The following is an 11,791-nucleotide window of genomic DNA, read 5'->3' as shown; positions in this document are numbered from 1 at the left end:
ATTATTTTTCAGAAGTGATTTTATGTAGCTGTAGAATTCCATATAATACAATATTTGAACTTCTTTTTACATTTCGTTTCAGTTTATATGTTTATTCAAGGGACACACTGTTGATATTATTTCTAGACGAAAGAAACGAACATACTCTTTTTGCTCATTGAAAGTGATACAATCTCGGAAAATAACAGATGTCTTTTCTTCGAGTGCTTGACAAAGAAAGCGCTCGCGTACCTCAGAAATTTCGTGAAAAGCCCTTTGTCGTGTCTAAAGTGCTGAAGGGCGAAGGGAAAAAGGACAAAGCCGAGAAAAATCTTAATCTAAATTATTTATTAATTCTGAGTCTCTTGTTTTATGATTATTCTGTTAAATCGATTGATGTATCAACGTTTCGCACACAAGACATAATTATAAATCTTTATCTCATCAGAAAATGTATATTTATAATGGCATATACCATAATTTATTTTAGAGAGAGAATATTGGCACATAAAAAATTATTAATAAAAAAAATGTTAATTTCACTGAATTGTCTGCTTTTGAAACTTATAAAAATGATTGAGTAGAGACTGCTTGCATTTCGCTTTCTCTCTTTCTCGTTTTTCTTCTTCTCTTCCTAGAGAAAATCAAGTTGCATTATTGTGTAGGGAAATGCGTGATATATTTGATGGTTGCTCATTGCGGTGTATGTATGAAGTGCGTCGGAGAATTAAAAACGATTAACTTGTGTATCCAATTCGAATTAGCGTGACGTAGTGCGAGTACGCGCTCGCAGTTTACTGCCGGCATTCTAATTGGCGCAAATTAATGCATCGTGCTTAAACTTCCGCCTTTCGCGCTCAACGGGATGCAGGTCGTCTGCGAGATATTCCGCTTTTGTGTGCCGAGAAGGTAGCAGCGCGCGATGTCGTGTCGTTTCAACGAGACTAAACGTAGCTCGTTCCTCAGATCTCCGTCGCGCGTTCTGCACGTCGCGTTCTCCAGCTGTCCGGATGGTTCTGAGGTAGTAATTTCATCTCGCGCCTCGCTAGCTAAAAGTCCGCGTGAAATAACCTACTGATTTTTACATCCCCTCGTATCTTTTAATCATTGATAATTAAGAAATCTTGCGATTACGACTTTTCGTTTTCGATATACATATTTGACGTTAAAGAGAGAATTTTGATAATTTTCTTGTTATCATTAAAATGAAGCAAACTCTTATTTAGATATCGCAAACTGTCCACTATCATATGACGAGTATTCCGCGTATATTTGATTGATTTTTATTCTTTCATCAAGTGACGTAGGTTGCTACCGCGAGGAAATATTCTTACAATGTCAAGTATGTATAATGTGTATACGGTATATATACAGTATCGAAGATTAAATTATTTATCCCTCTGCCAGTCGCGCGGAATCGCGTTTTGACAGCGGTATATCCAATCGAGATCTCGTAGCGCGAGACGAATACGACTTCTCTCTTTCTCTCCTGAGAAGAAGTAGCGTCTCTCGAGAATGAGTCGCGACAAGAAGCGGAATGATCTCGTGGTCGACCACGTTTAACGACCCTTGGCTCGCCGCTTTACAGCTTGCACTTTTCGATCCGGTCAGGCGCGGGTATTGATGTCCCCTGCTTTGCCGTCGGCCGTCGTGACGTTACCGCGACTGGGCTTGAAAGGAGCTAATGATCTACGAGCCGCGCCGAATGACAATTAACGCTCGTCCCGACATACGCCGGCGTGTGATGATTAACCGTGATGAGACGAGGGGCACGCCGGAATGCGCATAGATGATCTGCGCTCTCGCGCGCACATGTTGGATTTCTCGATCGTCAAGATATTGTCTCGATAGGCCACTATAGGTACTATTCGATAGCGCACCGCTGGGCTTGGATTATTTTCTTTTTATATAGCGCTTTCTGGATTATCTTTTTTTTTTCGGGAATAGTTAATTTGTGCTAATTATTTTTGTTCGTGTAATATATCACCTAATTAGCGGGAGGTTTTTTGATAAATAGTAGCTATAGGAGTACAAGTATATTATAGTACATATCGTTACGAGTGCTACTCATTTCTCATGTAACATTTTCCGGGTGGAGTTGTAAAAATAGAATAACTACTGATAATTATGCGATATTTCAAAGTCAAAGTATACGTATACTTACTTTCAAGGAATAACTCTATGCACATTTGCTTTCTTATGAATATTGTGTGATTTATTGTTTTAAATGCAACATGTACCATATATCAATATCTATAATTTATTCCGCGCTTATTCAGTCACTTTCTTTAATTATATCATAGATAAGATAGTGAAAAAAAAACTTTTGTTTTTTAGAAAAAAGTTACATTTAAATTTAATCTAAATTTTTCCGATTATACATATACATATTTTAAATTGCATTAATTTTATGATACAGCGTAAAAAAAATATCTTTCTTCTAACACTTATTTTTATATCGTACACATTCTTATTAGATCTACTATGCGTGAGGTAATACGAACAAATTTATGCGGGATGTAATCAGCCTTGGAAAAATTCGGAAATTTACCGCCGACACGGCAATGTTTATTATTTGTTCGGGTGTTATTTATTTTTTGGCGCACTTTGAAATTTGCTTTTGGCGAACCAGTTTCGACGGCGCCAATATTTACCGCGCTTCGCAGGCGATAATCCCCCGAATTATGTTCTTTGAAGCCACGTTATTTACGTGCACGTGAAGGGCGTGTGCGCGACGCGTCGTGTCCGCACTGCGGAAAGGTACAGGGATCAATTGAGTTTTCGTAAATTATCGTGAATTTATCAAATCATTGCAAAAATGTATATGAAAAAAAAAAAAAAAATAATCTCGCGTTCGCTTTCCACGCGATTAATCATTAATATCGCTAGTTGTCGGCCAAGTGACTCGCCGCTATCAACTAACAAGGGGGACCCACTTTCTCGTCAAGTAAAAAATTTTGTAATACGTAACACCGTCGTGAAATCAAAACGCGCTTGCATCTGTTAATAATCCACGCTGTCGATACGTTATGTCGTTACGCTCGAAATTGGTTTTTGATCGCGCACTGCACTAAATAATCATCGCGCCGCGATATATTCCCCGTGAGAGTTACGGCATTATCGGCGATATTATCCAGCCTTCGATAATACGATATTGGTGTTATAGGATGTTGTATGTATTTTAACATGTTTACGTGCAACATGTTTTTTTCGTTTTTTTTTTTGTTGGAAAACGAGGGATTTTCATGTGTCAGTTTTTGATCTAAATAAACGCTTATTATTATTATCTTCTCCTCTTTTTTATTTTTAAAAAAAGATAATTATTTATATGATTTGTATAACATTATTATATTATATGTTTTCTGTCATAAATAGAATTTAATAGAGATAAAATTGTGCATTTATATTTCTGTTTCGAGAAAATTAAAAAACAGGTTTTATAAGCAAAGCTCCTTAAAAAAAGGTATACTTATTAAATTTATTAGAATCAGTCTACTGAATGATTATTATCTTGATTTATCAATTATCTAACTAACAAAGGAACGATCAGAAGTATCTCTCATCAATTTTAATGAGTTTTGGATGTGTTGTAAAGCACTGAAAAATATTAAACCGATATTTTTTAGATGCGTATCTCGACGTTTAGGGGGTGAAACATCCCCTTGAAAAAAATCGGTTTTTTCATTTTTGAACTAATGCTGTCAAAATAATAAAAGATATGAAATTTTGAAGTTTAAAATAAAAGTCTTATGGTTTTCAATATTCTTTAAATGAGTGTAATCATATTTTTCAAAAATGTTAATTTTCTCGAAATCCCTTGTAATTTTTGTCATTCGGCGCGGCTCGTAGATCATTAGTTCCTGGGATCTAATATTTTCCCATGCTCTACAACATATCCAAAACTAATTCCGTTCCCTTGTAAGTAGTATACTGGTTGTAATTATTCATTTTCAAAAATGTATAATGTTGTTCAATTAACGCTTTTATGTAAACATCAAGTCAGTTAAGTCTCGAGTTAAGAGCAAATTGTGCAGGAGAAACTTAACCGAGCCATCTTGAATGATTTTAGCACTGTGTTAGCGTGGCCGGAGGTGGCGGCGGCGGAGACGGCGGCGGCGGCAGCGGCGGCGGAGGCGGCAGTGGTGGCGGTCGGCTGAGCCTGCACCTTCGTCCTTGCGGAGGTAGCGGTGGCGGCGGCATCGCCGAAAGTGACAGCGCTCCGGATTATCCGCCGAGCGCTGCGGCAGCGCGGAGCAGGGAAGCTGCGGCGGCGGCGCTGCACGCGGCAAGAACCCTGTTGGGCGCGGGGGTGGCCAACCCTTGCTCGCCCACCCCCGAGCCGCCCTTCTGGAAGATGCCGCATAAAGGTCGGTCGAATCAATTTACTTAATTTTACGCGAGCGAACGCGAGACGAGACAAGATGAGTTTGGTGATTGTGATTTGAAATAGTACCGAGAGAACGCGGACAAGTTGAGACTTTAAAAGTTTTCAGTCAGTGGTCGATGGATGTATCTTTTATCGGTAGAAAAAAAACTCGAGTCGAATGGTCGGAGTTATTTATGAGACCTAATTGATTTATTCCGTGAAAGTATTAATGATTATCAAATTGAATAGAATGAAAATGAAAAGTTTGTGACCCTGAAAATTAAAATAATCGAGTAATTTTTCTATTCTAATATTGAAGAAGTATACTATTGAAACAGAACAAATAAGTATACAGACGAGCAAATTTTTCGATCCTCTCGCTATTGCATCGGGTTTAATAATACTTTTTTTTTTCAACGACAGGAATCGACTCTTTCTATAAATTTCAGAACTGTCGTGTATTTTTGCGGATGCTACAATTACCGCGGTTGCTTGCGAGCTATCCGACTATCACTCGACAAACCAGATGATATAGAAAGACGGTCATGGAAAGAAGCAACTGTCGACACTGTGAACTCGCTGATAATTTCGGTGTAATAATCAGTACGTCTAATAATCCGCAAGTACATGTATTTTATAGTTTCTAATTAAGTAAGAAAAGATCTGACAATTCTAACAATAAGAGAATATAAACATGAATAATACATCAGATTATAAAAACTTTAAAAATCATATATCACTTTATAGCGATATTATATAAACATATGATAATGTCATATTTAATCATAATGTGTTAAATTTGGCAAATTAGGGCGGTTAATCGCTTTTCACTTTCTAATGACAAAATCATGACGTATGATCGCTCTCGGTTCAAAGTTTTATTTCAAGCAGATAGATGGTTCCGATAAAGACCCGCGGTTTTTCCAGCAACGTCGCGTGATCAAGTTATACATACTTGAGAGAGAAATGAATAAATACGCGTATATACGCTTATGGGCTTAGGTGAGCTCGCGGTTACCCTCGGGGGTTAGTCGGTAATTTGAGACGCCTTTGGCCGGCTTCTGTCGGCCCCTTCGCTGGCGACTCCGAAGGGTGGCGAAAAGCGAAGGCCCTCTTGCACCTCGAAAGATTCGCTTGCGCGACCTGCCAGCACCGCTACACGCCCGGTAACAATCGGCCTCCCTTTCGTAATAAGGGATGAAGGAAGGGGACGAGGTTGGCGCTTACACTGCCAATTTGTCTCGATGCAACGTAATCTTTCTCCGTTCGAGAGCGGAGACGCGGGATCGCGTTACGCAGCTATGGCCCACGCTGGATTATAATGGGACTTGTAGGAGAATATAAGTGCTCCCCCTTCTCTCTTTCTCTCTCTCTCTTTCCTTCACTTTCCATCGGTCCCCTCCTCAAAGTATTCATGTATAGTTCCAAGGCGGGCAACGTTCGCGTGCCACGAGCGAGCCCCTCTTTCATCCGCCCAGCCACTAATCTGCCCCCTCTTTTTTTTTACGTACTACATATATATCAGAGAACGAACTGCTTCTACTCTTCGATTCTCCATAAAATCCCCGGTAGCTATTTGAATCAAACGCCCGATTCATGAGAGCGCTTTATTTCGTTCTCGTCGCTACGCGAGATTTGTTAATGGTTACGGGCGCTGGGCCCCGTGTGTTGGTTACGGGATCGGATCTCGCGCGTGCCAGGATTTCGGAGACTGCGGAGATTACCTGCTTCCGTTGCTCCAAGAGGATAATAAATGTCGGCGGTACGGGATTATCCCCGCGACCAATCAATAGGCTACGGCTTCGCAATACGTCCGCGAGGTACCCCGATAACTTTTGCCAGTCGATATAGGCATATGTGAAAGACGTGGAGTGTGCCGATTTAGTTCTTCCAGTTGCATGGCTGTCATATTGCGAAGAAGATATCCTGTATAAATTATTCAGACAGTTTGAAAGCAGCTGCATGCGAGTTTTGAAATACTTTATGTATAGGAGCCATTAATTAATCCTTTCGCAATAAACTCGCAACATATTTCGTCAACACTGGTGAACATTAAACGGAGAACACGTTGAAGATCGCTCGTTTATATCCGTATAGAGTTTAAAGATCAATAAAATTTAAAAAAGCTACATATGCAAACAATTAAATATAGATTAATTCTATTCTCATGATGATTAAGAAGATTGCTGTTGTCTTTTCATTGTGATAATGGTTCGTTTAATACGACGAGCGTTAAGTATCAAGTCAGGATTTCGCGGTCCGTTACCTTACACAAAATTACTGACGCAAAATTTATTTAATCGCACTGTGGCTACGCTCGCGGCGTCGAGATTATCGTGTTATCTCCCGTATTCTCGCGCAAAGCATCTTATTATCCGTAAATAGTAACGAGTACGAATGAATAGTAACTAACCTCGTTGGTACAATTTTGGTATTTATATGAAAAGCTGTGCGAAGAAAAAAAGAGAGACCGAGAGAGAGAGAGAGATAAAGAGGAATAGGGAGGGTAAGAGAAAACGAACTGCCTTACGCACGGTGTCAATAATAACGGGCGCGGTAATGAGTATGCGCTGTCGGAGACGGTGGCTGCTAATACTGCGCCGCCGCCTCTTAACACCGTCCGTAATGAATTCGTCGCTCGGAAAGCATGCAAGAGCGTCCCCGCTCTTACCGCGATTCAACTCATTAGAGAGCGTATGCCTGGCACGCCATCTTTGATGTCGCTGAAGGGCGTCCGCGAGATGAAGTTCTCTCTCTCTCTCTCTCTCTCGGCGATGCCGTGAGAGTTTATCACGAAACCGCTCGGAGGCTGTGCCGCGCGCAGGTTTGCTCATCCTTCGGGATCTCCACCCTAACGTGATAATAACATTTAGCCGGTGACAGTCGACAAACGCGTCGATTCCAGAAGAGCCCGTTATGTCCATAATGAATGCTGGGACCATTACCGAAAGTAAACGGGACTGCACCATCGAGTAACGTGAACGTTAATGCGATGATAATTCCGGAGTGAATATCTTGAAATTTCTCTTGCATCGTGAATTATTTAGATATATAAATAAATTATTAATATATATAATTATTTATCTTAATTTTCTACGTAAATGATTTGTCAATCGAGTCATTAAATAATCGTTAATAATCAATTGCTGATGTATGCTTGCAAGTTCGTCAAGTCGGCTGACCACGCGTATGTTTTTCCACTAGCAATTCAATGGCATTTTATATACGTTTGCAATTACGATATTTTTTTATAATTATTTTTATTATATTAATGTTGAAAGATAGAGTATAGTTTATATTGGATCTCACGATGATGCGTGCTCGTCGTGTTATCAATGCTAAATATGGCGCATGTAATTATATTATTTAACGTACGCGCGACGGCGACAGGTGAAAGTAATTTTGGCCGCGAAAACGATATTTTTTATGGATGTCGACGAATAAACAGCAATTCGTTAAATGAATTCGGAACCGACACACTCTGTAACTGATTACGTTCGGCCGGTTTCGAGTCGCAACGCGGGACTAATTACCCGCAAACTATTATTACATCCCATTAAACAACTATTCCGCTGCAAACTTTCTGTCATCGTTGGAAATTGGAGTGGCGCATTAGCCGCTTCGGTGAGCTGTTTTGTTTCTATTATCGGGTAACGATCAATCGTTCCTTTCCAACGGGTTTAATGTTTGTCCGTCTAGGATAAACGTTACAGCGGCTCGCACAAATTGATCAAGTGTTTCGAAAATTTTGAAACGTATCATAACACTTGTATTTCTCCTTGTAATTTTTTACAACCGTTTCAGAAATTTAATACCTTCAGCATTAATGAATCTTTCGGTTAACTTCCGGTTTCTGTCAAATAGACCTAAGAACATTCTTCTAAAAGATCCAATCGCATATACAATAGTCGACTCACGTAAAACGTTACCACGTCGATTCTCGTTGCGTTTATTCGCGCATCTTAAATACCGGCGATTGTTTCCGCGTTTGAGGACCGCCTCTCGCTCGGCTCCCAGAGATTCGGAAGATGTTTGGCGAGGGCGATAGAGGGTGGCTGGCTCGACCAAGCGGACTGAGCGAACTGACGCGGGAGTGGGAGAAAAGCGTCGGGGAGGACGAGGGTGCCGCGACGTCGTGCGCCGGGGTTGCACAGGATGGGATTTAATCTGTGTCCCGTTTCACGCTCAGCCAAGTGGAACCTTTTTGCCTCACTTTGCGGCGCGACTCGCTTTTACGCCGCACAGCCGCGTAGATTAACTGCGAAATTATATATAAAGAATGTGTGCGGCCAGCGGTGTTGTGTGCACGGGTTGACGATATTCGAGCCCTCTCGCCGACATCATCCCCCTCTGTCGTCGGGGGTGGCCGCCCTCCGAGAGAGAGAGAGAGAAAGAGGACGGCGTGAGGCGAAAGACGGTGAACGTAAAGGGTGTATCTCGCGCGCGCGTACATGTGCAGCTAAGTCATGTATACTTGTTCCCTTTGTAACGAATTAAACTTGTGAAAAACAGCACAGACTCGTGCGCCGTCTCTTCAAAGAACGGGACCGCGTCGACGACGCGTTCTCGCTTTGACCGCCTATTTTTAAGACGAACCGTTCAGCCGAAAGGATGAAGCGATTCGGAAGAATACGAAGCATCTTTCAATCAGATTTGTAAATTAGATCACTTTTCATTAAAATCTTAAAGTTAAATCGTAACAACATATCAATTATTGCGAGAGGTTTTGTGTCTTTGATTTTTCGGATAATAATAATTTGTATTTGTAGGAAAAAGCGAAAAAAGTATATATAAAATGATTAAAATATAATTAGTTTTGAGACGATATTTAATTGAATATGATTTATTATACTGTAAGTACGATCGCCGACTACGATTTTATATTATCGGCGGATCTACTGTTCTTATTAATTTGAGCAGGTCTATTAATCACGAAAGAACCGAGAGTGCCGCGAAGAAAAATTGTCTCGAAGAAAATATTTTGTCTTTATCGTGATTATCTACTTTTCGTCGCGCGCATAATTAAAGGAACTTTAAATTCATCGAGACGCAAGTTTGCGGAAAGTTACGACGATTATGATCGACAAGTCGATAATGAGAATCAATCTCTGTTGTTTTCAAATCACCGTTAATATTGTTGAAATCTTGATATTTCTGATCCATTAAACAATTCAATTCGGTTTTTTTTTAATATTTTGCAAACTATTTTGTTAGTATATATTTTATAATTTGCACCATTATTATTATATCACATTCTAAAAAGAGATCGCATTATTTGTCTCTTCTCGTTCTTGCAAATTGCTATCGCGATAAAAAGATGTATAAAAGAAGCACTTTCTTCAAAATTTCTTCGACGTCGTGGATTTATTTATAATAAGACTCTCAATTTTACAATTTCTCACTTTTCGTTCTTCACTTCTATATTCTATATCTGTTATTTCTTTTACTCGAAGCTCGCTTAGAAAGTTCCGGTTATAATACGAAGATGATTAAAGCTAAAAAAACTTTTTACAGCAACCTTTAGGCATATAATTGTAAACTGACAGGATTATTGCCAACGGATAGTTGCGGATGAAAAAAACATTTCTCCTCCAAAGATAGGTTTATGTAAATTAATGGAATTTTGACGCTTCTGTTTCTCTCAGAATTTTAACTGTCATATCTAAAAGTCTCATAAAATAATTCTGTTTTGAAATAAATGTCATTAATTTAAAGTCGTGTAATAACAAGGATTTCAATATAATGCATTCACAAAATATATATTTCAAAATTACGTTACACTTAAAAATTGGTTTCCGAATGATCGCTATCTCTGTTCTGAATATTTTTGTTATTTTTTTAATTGTATAGAACATCGAATGATCGAAAAAGAGCGAAAGAGAGGAGTGTGGAATTTTATATCTTCTCGCGTCGGTGAAAACGAGGCACAACAGAAGTGGCGTGAGGACGGAAGAAAGCGACAAGCGGAGAAACAGCAAGCGAGAAAACCACTTCGTGTTGTTATACGAAGTGGTTTCGCACAGCGACGGAGGCGGCGCGGACCATCCAAGATTACATTCCAACTATTTCTTGTCGCTTTGCGCGGTGCAAAAGCGGGAATTAATTAAATTCGTTAATTGCAAGATGCATTTAGCAACGCTGGCTCTGCTCGACGCTCCCGTCATCTGTACGCCGTCACGATGTCTTCTCGTTGGGGGAGAACTTGTCCTTTTCCTCATGACACGCTATAGGAATTTAACAAAGTGACAAGGAAAGCTGAAAGGTCCACTTTTGCATCGAAATACATATAGACAAAAAAAAAAAAAAAAAACAAAATATCTTTATAAAGTCAAATATCTTTTCAATTGCCTGCATTATATCTTCTAAGCAAACAATTTTCAATTTAGTTCATTGTAATAAGCTTCGTATCATGAATGTCACAATTTCTCGTACGTAATTATTGAATTACACAATGCGTTGTACATCTATTTGTGACATACGCTATTGTTTCCTTGCATCGCAATTACCGTAGTCGTCAATATCACAGACGGATCTACGCGATATATGTACATGGGTATATTTCCATTTCGACGCTTCCTCGGCGCGCGCGATGCACCGTACGCAGTACGTGTAACGCTCGTAATAAGGCACACGGCGGCGAATTAATCGGCGCGCAAGGGTCAAACTGATCTTCGTTACGTGACATCCGCTGGGCGTCGAAGCGTGTGATCGCGACGCAAACATCTCCCTTGGTGTTCAATCTGACGCTTCGGATCCGTGCGACAGGCGCGAGCGCTAATTAGACTAATAAGAACGCGTTCGGCGCGCGTACTCTCTCCGCTGTTTACCAATCAGATGTTCTGGCGAAGTGACGTACACGTTGCGCGCGTTTTGATTCACAGAGGAAGACTTGATGCACGGGGGTGGCGCGGGTATTGGCGGGGGTTCTATGGTCGGACAGAACTCAATATTTGGGTGCTCGGCTGCAGGACACAGCGGGGTTAACCAGCTCGGCGGCGTTTACGTCAATGGCCGACCGTTGCCGGATTCCACGAGGCAGAAGATCGTCGAGCTGGCCCACAGCGGGGCCAGACCGTGCGATATATCACGCATACTACAAGTCAGCAACGGATGCGTCTCCAAGATCCTTGGCAGGTGAGCACCACCCACGTACCGATCTCTCTGTCTCTCTTACTTTTTTCTTTTACGAATGAGAAATTTAATTGACATTAATCGAAATTAATTATACGATATTTGAGTAACAATTTGAGATGTATGATTGCTGTTTAAATCCAATTAATCAGATTCAATGGTCATAGAACGCAACTGCTATTTTTTTCTTCATGTAATTAGCGATAATGCCACTTGATACATTTGTGACGAAATTCGTACAATTTTTAATAATTTTATTCTGATGCTGAGATTTTAAAATAATTGGATATATGATAACAAGCAAATTTTATATTA

General features: G+C 40.1%; 1 protein-coding gene across 3 annotated transcripts in view; it reads left to right on the top strand.

Annotated features, from left to right (window-relative positions):
- The window catches only part of toy (paired box 6 protein twin of eyeless), a 34,739-nt gene that overhangs the window by 3,004 nt on the left and 19,944 nt on the right, over positions 1–11,791 (top strand). For 2 of the 3 annotated variants that reach the window (XM_029305644.2, XM_029305643.2), the window contains exons 2-4: positions 4,049–4,346; positions 4,795–4,948; positions 11,227–11,479. In XM_029305644.2, coding sequence (XP_029161477.1) covers positions 4,891–4,948; positions 11,227–11,479 — 311 coding nt within the window. In that variant the 5' untranslated portion in view covers positions 4,049–4,346; positions 4,795–4,890. The remainder of the gene's footprint in view (positions 1–4,048; positions 4,347–4,794; positions 4,949–11,226; positions 11,480–11,791) is intronic. The other variant, XM_029305645.2, reaches the window with a different exon arrangement.

This window comes from Nylanderia fulva, unplaced genomic scaffold (assembly GCF_048542155.1).
Source record: "Nylanderia fulva isolate GAGA-0341 unplaced genomic scaffold, ASM4854215v1 Scaffold29, whole genome shotgun sequence".
Classification (NCBI taxonomy): domain Eukaryota; kingdom Metazoa; phylum Arthropoda; class Insecta; order Hymenoptera; family Formicidae; genus Nylanderia; species Nylanderia fulva.
The sequence above is the reverse complement of the archived record's forward strand: the minus strand, read 5'-3'. Positions and strand labels throughout refer to the sequence as shown.